General features: G+C 45.7%; 1 protein-coding gene across 1 annotated transcript in view; it reads left to right on the top strand.

The window, feature by feature from the left end:
- The window catches only part of WWC1 (WW and C2 domain containing 1), a 117,841-nt gene that overhangs the window by 51,090 nt on the left and 50,716 nt on the right, over window positions 1-16,035 (top strand). Inside the window, exons 2-3 of the mRNA XM_049774570.1 lie at window positions 411-520; window positions 9,401-9,604. Coding sequence (XP_049630527.1) covers window positions 411-520; window positions 9,401-9,604 — 314 coding nt within the window. The remainder of the gene's footprint in view (window positions 1-410; window positions 521-9,400; window positions 9,605-16,035) is intronic.

Here is a 16,035-nt window from a genome sequence, read left to right as displayed (position 1 = left end):
TAACCCAAAATCCCAGAAGGTGAAAAGTTAACAAACAAACAAAAAATCAGAATCCCATGCTGAGTCCTGATGGATGAACTGATACATTACTTTTTTAGTTTTTGGGTTATACCCAGCAATGCCTGGGTTACTCCTGGCTTTGCACTCAGGAATTACTTGTGTTGGCTCTCAGGGGACAGTATGGGATGCTTGGGATGGTACATTGGGTCAGCGGGATGCAAGGCAAGCACCCTCCCTCCTGCACTATCTCTCCAGACCCGTGGATGGGCTGATGCTGTTATTGGAGCTGGTCCTTTTCATCCAAACCCCAGAATATTGCAAAGCCTCTGGCTGGCCCAGAAGTCAGGAGAGAGGCAACAAGGGCCTGATTGTGGCTGATGGCTTCTTCTATGTCTCCTGTCCCATGTCAGGTATACCAAGCCGCTGACCTTTGCTGACTGCATTAGTGATGAGCTACCACTGGGATGGGAAGAGGCCTACGACCCCCAAGTTGGAGATTACTTCATCGACCACAATACCAGTAAGTTCCTCCAAACCCCACGCTGGGCTTGGAACCCTACCCCACCTCCTTTCCTCTGGGCTTTCCTTTCTCTTCCTTGCCTGCCTGCCTTCCTCTGCAGTCTCCTCTGCTCCCAGATGTACCCATGTCCAGAAGAGCTGTTACTGTCAGAGGTTCTTGAAATGAGATTGTTTTGTTCAATATCAAGTTAGCAATAATGGTGTCAACAGAGACTCAGACCTTTTTTTTTTTTTTTTTTTTTGGTTTTTGGGTCACAACCGGCAGCGCTCAGGGGTTACTCCTGGCTCCATGCTCAGAAATTGCTCCTGGCAGGCTCGGGGGACCATATGGGATGCCGAGATTCAAACCACCATCCTTCTGCGTCTAAGGCAAACAAACGCCTTACCGCTGTGCTATCTCTCCAGCCACAGACTCATACCTTTTTTTTTTTTTTTTTTTTTGGTTTTTGGGCCACACCCGTTTGATGCTCAGGGGTTACTCCTGGCTATGTGCTCAGAAATCGCCCCTGGCTTGGGGGGACCATATGGGACGCCGGGGGATCGAACCGCGGTCCGTTCCTTGGTAGCGCTTACAAGGCAGACACCTTATCTCTAGCGCCACCTTCCCGGCCCCTGACTCATACCTTTTTAAATGCTCATATAAAAGCAACATTTTCTAAAGAATTGAAAACTGTTTTTTGCAACTCAGTTTCATTGAACATACCTTGGTTTATTGTTCCAGAGACCTGGATCCTATGTGTGTGCAGATATTCTTTTTTTTTGGGGGGGGTACACCCATTTGATACTCAGGGGTTACTCCTGACTAAGCGCTCAGAAATCACCCCTGGCTTGGGGGGACCATATGGGACGCTGGGGGATCAAATCGCGGTCCTCCGGTCCTTCCTTGGCTAGTGCTTGCAAGGCAGACACCTTACCTCTAACGCCACCTCGCCGGCCCCGCAGATATTCTTTTATTTTTTTTTTTTTACCCCTTTGCATATGTCAACGTTTGTACATAGATTTCCCTCCCTCACCCATTAAAAGCAGTATTTCACTGACAGAGCTAATGCACTCACTGTATAGACAGCCAGAATCCTGGATAGCCCCCCGTACTTTGAATCACTTTGTCCATTCTCCACTGACAGGTGTGTGTATGTCCACCCCATTGTCCCACTCTTACTTTGTGTCCTGTGATCAGAGTCCTGACCCCAAAATACAGGTTTAAAAAAAAAAAGCAAGAGAAGATTAGATGGCCCCTGTGCAAGAATGAAATGCGAATTCATGAAGCGTTCCATAGTTAAAAAAAAAAGCAGGTTCCTACTATCTTTGTCTTTGGGTCTGGCCAAAGAGGTTGAGGAATGGAGAGGTATATCAGCAAGACACTGAACCCAGCTTGGAATCTTCCAGGAATGGATGTGTCCAGGGGATCCCATTCCTTGTCCCCCTTCTTGGCCAACACTAATCCTGCCCCTCTGAAATTTCCTCCCCTGTGGTTTCTTGAGGAAAGAGAGTTTTCCTGTCACACTCTCAATTCTCTCAAGAACCTCGTGGTTCTGTCAGGCAAGACAGAGCAAGGAATGTGCATGGGAGAGCTTGAAAGCTGAGAATAGTAACCCCAAATTCCACTCACCCTTGTTGGCAAAGCAGGTATCTATAACCTGTGCTATGTGGGTTTTCATTTCATCAAACCCCATTTCTTGGGGGCACTAGGATATTTTGTCCCTATTTTGTAGATGGAATTTAGAGTTAATGATCTTTTCAGACTCAGAGCTAAAGGGGCTGGAGTGATAGTACACTCTGGTTGCTTGCCTTGCAAACAGTTTTGCAAATGGCCTACCTGGGTTCTATCCCCAGCATCATCAAATACCACCGGGAGTGATCCCTGAACACAGAACCAAGAGTAAGCCCTGAGCATTGCATTTGGCCCAAAGGCCAAAACTAAAAAAGATTCCTAGCTGAAACTGGGATATGGGATATGAGTAGGCATGGGGAAATAGCAATTCTTGTTCAGCCACTTGCTCCCATGCCTGGCTGCCCTGCAGTCTTAACCATCACTCTGCCATGCAGCCTTCCCCTGCCATGGCCAGTCCTTCCTCTTGATTTTCACCATAGTGAAGTACCTGGTAGGTGAGCGCACAACCTTTACTGAATAGAAAAGACTTTTTTATTTTGGTTTTTGGGCTGCTCCTGGCAGGCTTGGAGGACTATATGGGATGCTGTGATTCGAACCGGGGTTCATCCTGTGTTGGCCACATGCAAAGCAAACGCCTTACCACTGTGCTATTGCTCTGGCCCCACTGAATAAAAAAGAACACAAGTACCTGAGTACCTGGCTAACAGGATGAAAGAACTTCCTGAGGCTGGCACCCCCACATGGAAACACTTACCCTAAAGAGAATTGAAGGCATTCATTGCAGTGCTGGGGGGAACAAAGTATTTTATTCATTTTTATTTATTTATTTTTGGTTTTGGGGTCACACTCAGTGGTACTCAGGGGTTACTCCTGGCTCTGTGCTCAGAAATTGCTCCTGGCAGGCTCAGGGAACCATATGGGAGACGGGATTCAAACCACTGTCCATCCTGGGTCAGCTGCATGCAAGGCAAAGGCCCTACCACTGTGCTATCTCTCTGGCCCCAAGCAGAGTAGTTTAGTAGCATGGATGGAATGATCACATCCTGCTATATCATAAGAATGTATCATCTCATGCCATGTGGTACATCCTTCATACAGGTTGTGAATATTGGAGAGGTGTTGCACATGTGTAATGTAACAGGAAGATATGTCAGTGCCTTTTAGTGTCACATGTGTGGGGAAGTTTGATACACTCAAAGGCCACACAAGATGTGGGTTAAACACAGAGGGATGGCACTCTCAATCTTTCAATCATACCTTTCCCATTTCTGGCTGCCACCCTTGCTGACCTGCATTTTTGAAGGGCTGCTCTGGGCAAGGACTCATTCCAGACAGGAGCCAAACTCCAGTGACAATGAAACCAAGCAGAGAGAATGAATTGCAAGTCATTGGGGCTAGGCAGTGACTTTAGTAACACACAAAGAGATATAACAATCATTTCAAATTGGCCCGTGTTGATAAGTCTTGATAATTCCATTTGCTTTTGTGTTGTAGCAAGCAATATGAAATAAGTTTGTTTGTGCCTACAAGGGACAGGCTAGGGCTGTGGGGTAGGAGAATAAGGACACAGATGAAGGGAAGGTCCCACTGGTGGTGGGATTGGTGTCTAAACATTTAATACCTGAAATGACTATTTTTGAAGAACTTGGTAAATCACGGTGTTATAATAAAAACTGAAGGAAAAAAAGATTGGGACTAGGGAGATAGTTAAGGAACAAGCAGGCCTTGAATGCAGCTGACTCCAGTTCAATCCCAGCATCATTACTAGGTTTAGCACCAGAGGTCCCTAAACACTACTGGGGTGGCCCAGATAATCCCCAACTTTTCCCCAAAACCCTGCCTTGAGCCATTGGCCAATCCCCAGAAGGTCTCTTCTCTCCCCCAAAGGAATTAGATGCAGCAAATAGAAATTAACAAATGTTAACCAAATCCATCTTTCCCATTGTCCTAATGTCCCGTCAGAGAATTTAATCAGGGAACCCAGAATAGGCTCAGTTTTGCTCTTTACCATGTGATACATACTTTATACAGACCATGAGTGTTTGAGAATTGTTGTACATTTGACTTTTAATGCTACCAAGGATGATGCATATGTATTGTCACAAGAAATATGGATGCTGTTCTCCTAGCTTCATGAGGAGGAAGTCTGGAAAATTCAGGTAGATTTAAAATAAAATGGCACTTGGGGAGATGCAGCAATAGTACAGCAGGTAGGGTGCTTGCCTTGCATGAGCTGACCATGGTTCGATCCCCAGCATCTCATACGGTTCCCTGAGGATCATCAGATGTGACGGGAAGTGGGGGGGATTTTTTTTTTAAGGTACTTTGTTTGCATTCTTTTATTTGCATTCTTTTGCATAGTAACATTGCTGGATCTTTTCCAAATGTTGGGTGGTTTTAAGACAATTGTTAAAGTCCTTGGTAAATGTAGAAGTTAGAGGTAGAAGGGGTGAGTAATAATAATAGTAGTGGTAGTGGTGGTAGTAATAGTAGTTGTGGTGGTGGTGGTGGTGGTCGTAGAAGTAGTAGTAGTAGTTGTTGTTGTTGTTGTTGTTGTCCTAGCTTCATGAGGAGGAAGGAGAGGAGGGGAAAGAGGGAGCAGGGGGAAGAGGAAGGAGAGAGAGGGTATGTAGGAGGTGGGACCTGAGACATATAAAGAGCTTATAAACTGGAGATGTGGGAGCCTTAAGAGGAGTGGTAGTCCCCCATCTACTGGTAAGTAGAAACCGCTGGATGGGACCTTGGGAATGTCACTAAACTGGGAAACAGAATGCCAGTGCCTCCTGCTGTAAGGAATGCAAGCTTGTTCTCCCGCAGAGCTTTTCCTAGGAAAATGCATTTGATGCGTTGTCCTCACATTAGAACCAGCTGGGTGACTGGTGTCAGAGACAAGGAAGGGGTGGTTACAAGCCTTTAACCAGATTAAAAAAAAATCCTATCAGTATTCAGGCAAGTTTCATCAACATATGCCATCAGCATTTGCCATTGTTCCTCATAAAAATGCTCTGATTGAATCAAGGAAAAAAGAAGGAAAGAAAGACTCACAGTGACTGATTGACTGATCTTCAGCCCAGCCATGTAAATTGTTTCCTAGCATCTCCCTTCCCCTCACCCCCCATTCTTGGCAACTGTTTTCCTCTATCTTGCTTGGTTGAAGGGTTGCCGAGCTTCCTTCCTTATAGAAAACATTTTGTGGTCCCTCAGCCAGCAGCCACCCAGCCTTGCTTTTCTTTATGAATGAGTTTGTGTGTGGGGGGGGGGGGGAGGGAGAGGGAGAGAGAGGGGGGGAGGGGAGAGGGGAGAGGGGAGAGGGGAGAGAGGAAAGAAAATTGCCTTTCACAGGCCACACCGAACCATGCCTAGAAGATTTTCAGTCTGTTTTCTCCTTCCTCTTGGCTTGCTCTGACCTGGAGCATTTTCCACATTCTTAAAGACTGGGCTTGTTATTCTCTTTAATAATAAATTAGGGGGCCGGGGTGATAGCATTGCACAGTGGTAGGGTGCTTTACTTGCACATGGCCGACCCGGACAGACCCAGGTTCTATCCCCAGCATCTCATATGGTACCCCGAGTCTGCCAGGAGTAATTTCTGAGTGCAGAGCCATGAGTAATCCCTAAGTGCTGTTGGGTATGGCCCCAGGGGGCGAAAATGATGAATTAGGACATTTATTTTTTCTTCTCTCTCTCTCTCTCTCTCTCTCTCTCTCTCTCTCTCTCTCTCTCTCTCTCTCTCTCACACACACACACACACACACACACACACACACCTGACATGACTGTTATTTGCAGTATTGTTGCTGAAGGGGTACAAGGCATATCACTTTACCTCCTTTCAGCACCCAGTTCTTGTATAGCGATCATTTCAACTATCAGTGTCATAATGGTCCTGCTTCTGCCTTATCTGCACTCCACTATTCTTTGTGGCAAGCTTCCTATTATGGACCAGTCCTCCTGGCCCTTGTCTGTATTGTCTTTGAGTATTATTTTTTGGGTATTATTGTCTTTGGTTATCTTTTATTTTTATATCCCACAAGTGAGTGTGATCATTCTATGTCTATCCCTCTTCTTCTGACTCATTTCAGCATAATAATCTCCATATCCATTCATGTATAAGCAAATTTTATGACTTCATTTTTCTAACAGCTGTATAGTATTCCATTAAGTCTGCCATAGAGGTAGGCAGGGGAGTGGAGGTGAGAGAAGAAGAAGACAAGAGAGAAACTGGGGACATTGATAGTAGGAAATGTGCACTGGTGAAGGGATGGGTGTTGGAACATTGTATGACTGAAACTCAGTCATGAACAACTTTCTAACATATATCTCATGGTGATTCAATTAAAAATTTTAATTAAAAAATAATGCATGAGGAAGGGTTTCCAGAGAGCAGAAGCATCCCACATACTGTTTCAGCTCTTAACTCAAGCAGAGAGGAGTCTGGTCCTGCAGCCTCTAAGATCATGCTCCCCAATTCCTTTTCCTAGGAACTCAATGTCCCCTGAGCAGGAAGAATGAGCAATACTAGCATTACAAGATCAGGCACCAACTGAACCTTCTGGCAACCAAAAGTGAAAGGGCCAACCAGATGCTGAAGGCTGCAAAGCTGCAAAGCCTCGTGGTCAAGATGGCACAGGGATGAGGGCCCTCAGGTTTTCATCTCCTCATTATTCCATCCCAGAGACCAGTTCAAGATTAATAAAAATCCTTTGGGCTAAACAAAATACATGGGTATGGATGTGTCAGTAACTTGACCCACCACCAACCCCAGAAATCAGCAAGAGGACAGAGTCTGAACTTTGCCAACATGTTTGGGCCTTTTCCACATTAACTCAGGAGCCAGTTGGCCCTATTTATGGCATGTTCTTTGCCACATCCAGTGATGCTCAGGGCTTACTCCTGACTGACACAGAGATCACTCTTGGTGATGCTTAGGGGACCATAAAAGTTGCCCTGGATTAAACCTGGGTCAAATGCATGCCAGGTAAACATTTTTCCTTTTGTCCTCTCACTCCAACCCTGGCTGTCCCTTTTCATGACACCTGAATTCTTCTTGTTTACTTGCTCTGGTATATGGTTTTTAAGCTTTTAGGTCACACCAGTGGTGCTCAGGCCTTACACATGGCTTTCTGTTCAAGGTCACTCTTAAAGGTGCTTGGGAGACCCACTAAGATGCTGAGAATTAAACCAGCCTTGTATGCAAGCAAGTGCCTTAACCTCTGTACTATTTCTCTGGTTCTCTTGTTCATTTTATATCCTTTCCTCCATAATTGCCACCATGTGGGATATTTATTGGGTATTCAAATCAAAAAGAATGTAAGAAAAAAACTACTGAGAACTATCGATTCTTGTTCATTTGCTATGTTTCTACCTGTTTTCGCTTTTAAAAACAAAATTATTTTTGTAGATCTGCACCTTGCATTTTCACTCATTTTTATTCCTGTACATCTTTTCATTTTATTATTTCTTCAAAGGCATTAGCATATTGAATAAATATATTTGATTCTCAGTTATTTCCTGTGTGATTTGAACAACGTTCTTAACCTCTCTGTGTCTCGGATTTTTCTTTCTTTCTTTTTTTTTTTTGGTTTGTGGGTCACACCTGGCAGTGCTCAGGGGTTACTCCTGACTCCATGCTCAAAAATCGCTCCTGGCGACCATTTGAGATGCCGGGATTTGAACCACCATCCTTCTGCATGCAAGGCAAACACCCTACCTCTGTGCTATCTCTCCAGCCCCGTCCCCGTCTTTAAATAAGATCTTTATTTAAGCACCATGATTACAAGCATGATTATAGTTGGGCTTCAGTCATAACACCCCCTTCACCAGTGCAACATTTTCACCACCAATGCCCCCCTCCCTCCTTCTCAACTCCTTCCCGTATTCAAGATAGGCATTCTACTTCTCTCACTTATCTAGATTGTCATCTAGTTGAAAGTGTAGTTATTTCCCTAACAACACTTGCATTCTTTGTGGTGAGCTTCATATTGTGAGCTGGTCCTTCTGGCCCTTATCTCTATATCTCTGGGCATTTCGGATTTTTCTTTTGTATAACAGGGTTAACAATCTCCTCTATGGGTATAAAGAGCATAGGCGCCTATAGGTAGAAATAACTTAGAACAATGCTTGCAATCAGGTAAATATGGACTCCTTTTTCTTTTTCAGTATTGTTCTTATTTTTCCTGAATTTTTACTATAGAGGAAAATGCCTGGTGAAGGGTATTACGATTCTTTTCTTTTGGAGGGGGAGTGGGGTTTGGGTCACACCCAGCAGCACTCAGGGGTTATTCCTGGCTCTATGCTCAGAAATTGTTCCTGGCCGGCTTGGAGGACCATATGGGTTGCAGGGATTTGAACCACCGTCCTTCTGCATGCAAGGCAAACCAACGCCTTACCTTCAAGGCAAACCAACGTCTTACCTTCATCTCTCCGGACCCGGGGTATTTAGATTCTTTTTTTTTTTTTTTTTTTTTTTTTTTTTTTTGGTTTTTGGTTTTTGGGTCACACCCGGCGGTGCTCAGGGGTTACTCCTGGCTGTCTGCTCAGAAATAGTTCCTGGCGGGCACGAGGGACCATATGGGACACTGGGATTCGAACCAACCACCTTAGGTCCTGGATCGGCTGCTTGCAAGGCAAACACCGCTGTGCTATCTCTCCAGGCCTGAGATTCTAAGTCTCTTTCTTTACATCTCCTGATAAGCAGCCTTCAGTGAGTTGATTCTAGATTGCATTTCCCAAAGTGAGGTGACTTTCTTCTACATATTTTATTTTTCTCCAGAACAGATGCCCTCAAACTTCTACGTCTTGATTTAGAACTTGAACTTGGCCCTGCTACTGGCTGTTCTCAGACAACTGGACTCTGTATTTGGTGGTGGTGGTGGTGGTGGTGGTGGTGTGTGTGTGTGTGTGTGTGTGTGTGTGTGTGTGTGTGTGTGTGTGTGTTCAAACATAGCACCTATGCATGCTGTGGTAACTTTATTTACTTTTTTGGTTTTGAGGTCACAATGATCAGGGCTTACTTCTGGCTCTGTCCTCAGGAATTATTCCTGGTAGTACTGCAGGACCCTAGTGGATGCCTGGCATTGAACCCAGGCCTACTGCATGCAAGGCAAGCACCTACCCACTGTACTATCGCTCTGGTCCCTCTGATAGCTTTAACCTATTCACCATTATCGCGCTTTTGTGTCACTGCTCTCTGGCTCCCTGTGGCGGATGTCCCAGTTTGCACACCAGCTAGTAAGTGAGGTCCTGATCGGGGGTTGGCGTCTGTTGCAGAGACCACACAGATTGAAGACCCCCGGGTGCAATGGCGACGGGAACAGGAGCACATGCTGAAAGATTACCTGGTGGTTGCTCAGGAGGCGCTGAGTGCACAGAAGGAGATCTACCAGGTGAAGCAGCAGCGCCTGGAGCTTGCGCAGCAGGAGTACCAGCAGCTACACTCTGTGTGGGAGCACAAGCTGGGCTCCCAGGTCAGCTGTGAGTATCCCCCTCCCCACCCTACCACCACTACCTCCCAGCACCACCACCATCATAACACTACCATCATAACCAGCACTTCCACCACCACTACAGGCACCATCACCACTGTCACCCCCACACTATCAGTAGCACCACCATATTATCCCCAACCCCATCACCACCACTACCAACACTATCACAGCTGTCACCAATACCACCACCAGCGTCGCCACCAACACTACTAAGATCATCATCACCTCAACCACACATACAATCACCACCACTAACACTATGACTCCCCCAGTACCACTACTGTCATCACCATCACCATGATGACCATCACCAGCCTCATCATCTCCACCACCATCACCAACTCTACAATATTATCACCACTGTCACCAACACTACCATCACCACCAATGTCACCATCTTCACCACAACCATCAATACATCACCACCATTAACACTGTCATCACCACCATCACCACCACCACCCGTATCACCACCACTACCACCATTGTCTCCCCTGCCCACACCATCTCCCCTACCACATCACTGTCCCTCCTCTGCCACTGTACTTAGTGCAGCCATGGCAGTTCCTGTCTGTATTTCCTATCTCTGCATCAGAAAATGGTCCTTTCCCCCACCTCCACTTTCTGGGTAAGCCTCCCTCCACCCTTCTGCTCTTTCTACTCCTCCTCCTGCCTGGCAGCAATTCTGATGTCATTTCTTTATTCTTCTGCCTGATAGTGACTCTGATTGCTATATCTTACCATTCCTTTATTTTTCCCTCCCCTTCTCCTCCTTTTTTTTTATTATATTGAAACTATTGTGATTTACAAATCCCTTCATGGTTGGGTGTCAGACATACAGTGAATCAGAGCCAATCCCATCACCAGTATCAATCTCCCTCCACCATATTCCCAGAGTGTATCCCATACTACCACCATTTGCCCCCAGCCTGCCAATATAACAGGTTCATTTAAAGTTTAGATTGTTAAAGTTTGGGTCTCTTGAGTTCATTGTTGTTGCCTTTCGCTTGGATATTGAATTCTGTCACTTTATCTCCACTAATGCACCTAAGATCACTTGGCCCCTGGCTCCCATCTTTTCATATTTGTGTTTTTCCTCCTCCACTTAGTTTCTTTCCCTCTCCTCACTATACTTTGAAATACCAAAGGTATTCAAGACAACTCCCATTTAGACCATTGCATTTCTTCATGCAGTTATTCTAAATACCACATATAAGTAATATTTTGTATTTATCCTTCTCTGGCTTACTTCATTTATTTTTTAATTTTATTTTATTGAAACCATTGTGTTCTACAAAGTCCTTCATAGTTGAATTTCAGATATACAATGAAAAGTGAGACCACTTGGCTCTTGGTCCCCAGACTTTTTTTTTTCCTTTCTTCTTAGTTTTATAGAAAAAGACAGAAATATGTGGTAAAAACAAAGTAATCTGTGTACCAAGATTCTATGAAAAAGGTGAGTGCCCCTATTTAAAAAATGAGAAAAAAAAAAAGTGTGTGTGGCAGGGTTTTTGTTTGTTTTTTGCATAGGCATAGCAAAAGATAGACAAAATAGAAAGAAAATAACCTTTGGCCTAAAAACAGGGAGACTTTACCCACTGTGAAAAGACCAAGTGCAAGCTTCAGGCATACTAAGTTGTCTAAGCCAGGGGTCTCAAACTCACGGCCCGCGGGCTGCGAACGGTCCTCCGTACAACATTTTGTGGCCCTGCCCTAGAGGAATCTTTTTTTGTTTTGTTTTGTTTTGTTTTAGTTGTTTGGGTGACACCCTCCAATATTCAAGGCTTAATACTTACTTTGCACTAAAGGACCACCCCAACTTTGCCTCCTGTGGCCCCCAGGTATATTGAGTTTGAGATCCCTGGAACCCAAAGACTTTCTTTGTGGTCTCAGTAAAAGTTCTTCTCACTCACAGTTGTCACAGTCAGGTTTCTATAGTTAAGATTCTGTTTTTTTGCACAGATCCTCTGTCAAAGTCGAGGTGTCATGGAGCATCTTCTGGTTTCATCTCACCTTTAGGTGACAATGCAGAGAACTCTGCCCTGAAAGCAAGTTATTGCTGTTTCCAAATCATCAGAATGCCATATGAACCCACTATGGAGCAATTTGGTGCCAGGGCAGCATTAGGGCCTTCCCCAGTAGAAGTCCGATTCCTGGTGCTTGTGCAGAAAATCATGCAGTTCCAAATATGAGCCCCTTCTCCTGGTTACCACCACTGATATGATGGTGGTGTAGGCACAATGGTTACAGAATTTGTGCCCTGGACCCAGGCACTCACAGCTATCATACACTTCAGTTGTGCTGCAGTAGAGATCACACAGCCTGTGGTGGTGCCAGAGGCCCCAGAGACAGTAGCAGCACTGGAGAGTCTACTATTCATGTGGGCAGCGGAGAACAACTTTTGGCCTCATGCTTAGAAAGTGCTGGAAATCAGTCCCAGGTGAATGGACCTGAAGCAGGGGGCTGCAAGGATTAAGAAATAAGACAGACATAAGAAAGAGAAGCATAGGGTCAGGAGACTCACAGCCTCATGGACTAGAATGCTGACTGCCCTTCACAAATATGGTATTTACTGACTAGAACCAGTGAACACGGGACGGGGAAGGAACATCAACAGAGTTGCCTATCTATTCTAATCTAACCTGGCCAAGCCTTTACATATCAGAGGGGCCTGGAATAGCTAATGTAAAAGTCTTCTGGAAGAGGTGGGATAAAAGAATGAATACAGGACACTCACCAATAAGATATGCTGTCATTCCAGTAATTAAAGTTTCTATATCAGCTTTTTAGCCTTTCTCTTCAGACTATCATTTTTCTAGCTAAGCATACTTATTTCCTGAATGTTTACATTTCCAACAGGAAAACAGCTGCTTTTTAGCCACTTTAACTTTCCCTGGGCCCTCCACCTCTTTTCAGTCATTTGTCATTATCTCAGAATGCCAGTTGGGTTCTAAGCCTACACTGTTGGGTTGGGTGTGGAGAGGGTAAGGAATTCTTACTCATTAGAGATGGACTTTCAGCTTAGAAGGATAAAAGGGCCAGAGCAACAGTACAGCGGGGAGGGTGTTTACCTTGCACTCATCCAACCCAGGTTTGGATTCTTGGTATCCCATATGGCTTTCTAAGCACCAGCAGAAGTAATTCCTGAGTGCAGAGCTAGGGATTACTGACCATTGCCAGCCCAAAACAACAGCAAAAAAGATAAAAGTGTTGCAGAGATACATGGTGATAGCATATGTACACACACACACACACACACACACACACACACACACACACACACAATTTGATGCCTCTAGAGACATAAGAACTAGACATAAGAATGGTGAAAGGGAAACTGAAGAGATGATTCATGGTTTCTTCCTTTAAAAAAAAAAAAAAAACTGTTGGGAGCCAGAGCGATAGTACAGCAGTAGGGCGTTTACCTTGCACATGGCTGATCCTGGATTGGGCCCAGGTTTAATCTCTGGCATCCCATATGATCCCCTGAGCACCACCTGGTATGGCCCAAAAAATCAAAACAAAACACTTTTTTTTTTTGCTTTTGCGCCTCACCTGGCAGAGCTTATTAAAGCTTACTCTGGGCTCTGTTCGGCATCACTCCAGGCAGGACTTGGGCAACCCTATGAGGCTCTAGAGATCAAATCCAATTCATCCTCATGCAAGACCAGTGCCCTCCCCACTATACGGAGATGTTAGGTTTACCAGACTTAAGCTCATGCCTTGCAGGCCAGATGCTCAAGTTCTATTCCTGGCACCACAGGCTTCTCTTCCTCAGGGTACACCTCTGATCTCCAAGCTGGTTGGAGCTCAATTGAGCATCTCAAGGTGTTGTGAAAGATCCAGACCCAAATAAAAATATAGTCCAAAAAAAGAAATCAATAAAAATCCAAGGTCCAGTTCAAGTTATGTCACTGACCACAATGACAGCCCTCGGTGGCTTCCCAGAGCCTCTGACCCAATGGTTGCATTGGAATGGAAATGACAGGTGTTCTGAGCGATCCCGGATATCAGAATCAGTACATGACCGGGTGATGATGGGAAGCCAGCCTGTCTTAGCACTTCCAACAGCAAAGGCAGCAACTTCAAAGGCAGCACCAGTCAGAATGTACCCGAGCTTCTGTAGGCAGGACCTGGGGTCAGCTCAGGTCAGCGGCTCTACAGTGCTGAACTTCCCAGGGAGAGAGGCGTGCCTGCCTCCTGACTCAGCAGGGTTTACAAGCCTGAGGACAGACAGGTGGGGTCGCATGCCTCGCCCACAACTCACCTGTCCGCCTGCCAGGGCCTGTGCCACCTGGCCTGTGTGCTGCTACTGGGCCTCAGGCGGGGACCTTCCCTGGGGATATTGTCTTTGTTGTCTTTGCTCTGATGCAATCTGGGGAGGAGGAGCTGCATGGGCGGTGCTTGTGTGCTCCCAGCCCAGCCCTTGGAGCTGCAGGCAGGGCGCTGCCCTCTGTGCTGGGCATGGCCACCTCCCACCCCTGCACACACCCGGGCCTGTAGAATGCAGTTGCTCCTGTTCGGTCCGTCAGGACATGGGGCAGAGAGTGAAGCAGCTCTGCTCGCCAGAAGAGCCAAACGGACCTAACTTGGTTGGGGGGGGGGTGTTGTTTGTTTGTTAGGGGGGCCACACCTGGTGGTGCTCTGAGCTTACTACTGGCTCTTCACTCAAAGATCACTCCTGGCAGGGCTCAGATGACCCTGTGAGATGCTGAGGGTTGAACCTTGGTCAGCCTTGTGCAAGGCAAGTGTTCACCAAACTGTTCTATCTCCATCCACCAGAATGTGCGAGGCATGACTGTGTAAGGTAGAATAAATCTAATAGTTTTAGACCTGCATGACTTTATACACACACACACTCTCTCCCTCTCTCCCCCTCTCCCTCTCCCCCTCTCCCCCTCTCCCCCAAGATTGTAGTTCCTTCATGGGCCCGTGCCCAATGCACCAGTGGAAATGGAGTTTGATCATTCTGAATGGGTGAGCCTAGGGAGGCTACGTGGCATTTGGGAGCAAGGAGAGAGCCCAGCGGGGAACTGGCAGGTTTCCCCAGCACAGAGTGACGTGTGCACATACCTGCCTAAGACAGCCTGAGCCAACCTGCACCAGGGAGAGCAGCTTTAGCTAGGATGGGGGCAAAGCACCACCAAATACATGCAGACTAAGTAAGCAAACTCCAAAAAAAATAAAATAAAATAAAGTTTATATATATAAAGAAAAAAAGGCAATTAACTCTAGGAAAAACACCATAAAAATGTGCTTGAAAGGAAAAGCAGACTGGCCACATGCCTCTTGCGGTGTTGACAGACACAGCAGTGCAAACACCAGGCTGGCCTCAAGCTGACTTCTGTGCTTTCCCTGGAAGGGGCTGGGAGCCTGCATGCAGGTGGTGGCACTTCGGGGCTGGGCGAATAAGAGGTGCTCAGTCCTCATGCCCAGAGTCACCTATCCAGGTGCTCTGTGGGTTGTGGGGCTGAGGGAGGTCAGTGCACCCCACCTTGCACCACCTGGTTTCCTCATTCTCTTCCTTGGGTTTCATCTTGCTTCTTTCTTGAAGTGAATTTCTCTCTGGTGGATATTGTTGTATACCTTAAAGTCCGTCTTTAGAGCTAATTAAGTTGTCTTAAAACTGCATTATAGGGGGGGACCATAAAAAAACTGCATTATAAAGTCTTAAAACTGCAAGATAATAAAAATATAATGATTTTTAAAAAATGCATTAAGGAGGCTGAAGAGATAGTACTATGTGTAGAGTGCTTGCCTTGCACAATGCTGACCCAAGTTCAACCCCCGGCATCCCATAAGGTTTTCTGAGCACTACCAGGATTGATTCCTTAGTGGTGAGCCAGGAATAAACCCTGAGCACGCCAGCTGTTTCCCACAAACAAACAAAAATACATTAAGATCACAGTTCTAGGCCAGAAAGATAGGACAGGGGTTAAGGCCTTTGCCTTGCACATGGCCTGGTTCTATCCTGCATCGTATATGGTTCTCTGAGCACTGCTGGGTGTTGCACCAAAACGACCAAAACAAATTTAGCTTCATGTTAAAACCTTTAGAGACACTGGAAGGCAAAGATGGGAAAATTTGTCTTGGGGATAAAAGTGTTTATTTTTCTCTTGAATGTACATTACTATTGAAATTTCCAACAATAACCTTAATTGTTGGGTGGGGAACCACACCTGGTGATGATGAGGGGTTACTCCTGACTATGTGCTGAGGATTTATTCATCACGGGGCTCAGGGTACCATATGGGATACGAGAAATCAAACCTGGGTCAGCCACATGCAAGGCAAACATATCCCCTTTAATAATCTTTCTATCAGCAATATTTGTTTATTGGGGAAACGAAGAAAAGGGGCTTGAGAAGTGCTCCAAAGGCTGGAGTACTTGGTTTGCCTGTTGCAACCCCAGGTTCG

This window comes from Suncus etruscus, chromosome 6, assembly GCF_024139225.1.
Source record: "Suncus etruscus isolate mSunEtr1 chromosome 6, mSunEtr1.pri.cur, whole genome shotgun sequence".
Lineage (NCBI taxonomy): Eukaryota > Metazoa > Chordata > Mammalia > Eulipotyphla > Soricidae > Suncus > Suncus etruscus.
The sequence above is the reverse complement of the archived record's forward strand: the minus strand, read 5'-3'. Positions and strand labels throughout refer to the sequence as shown.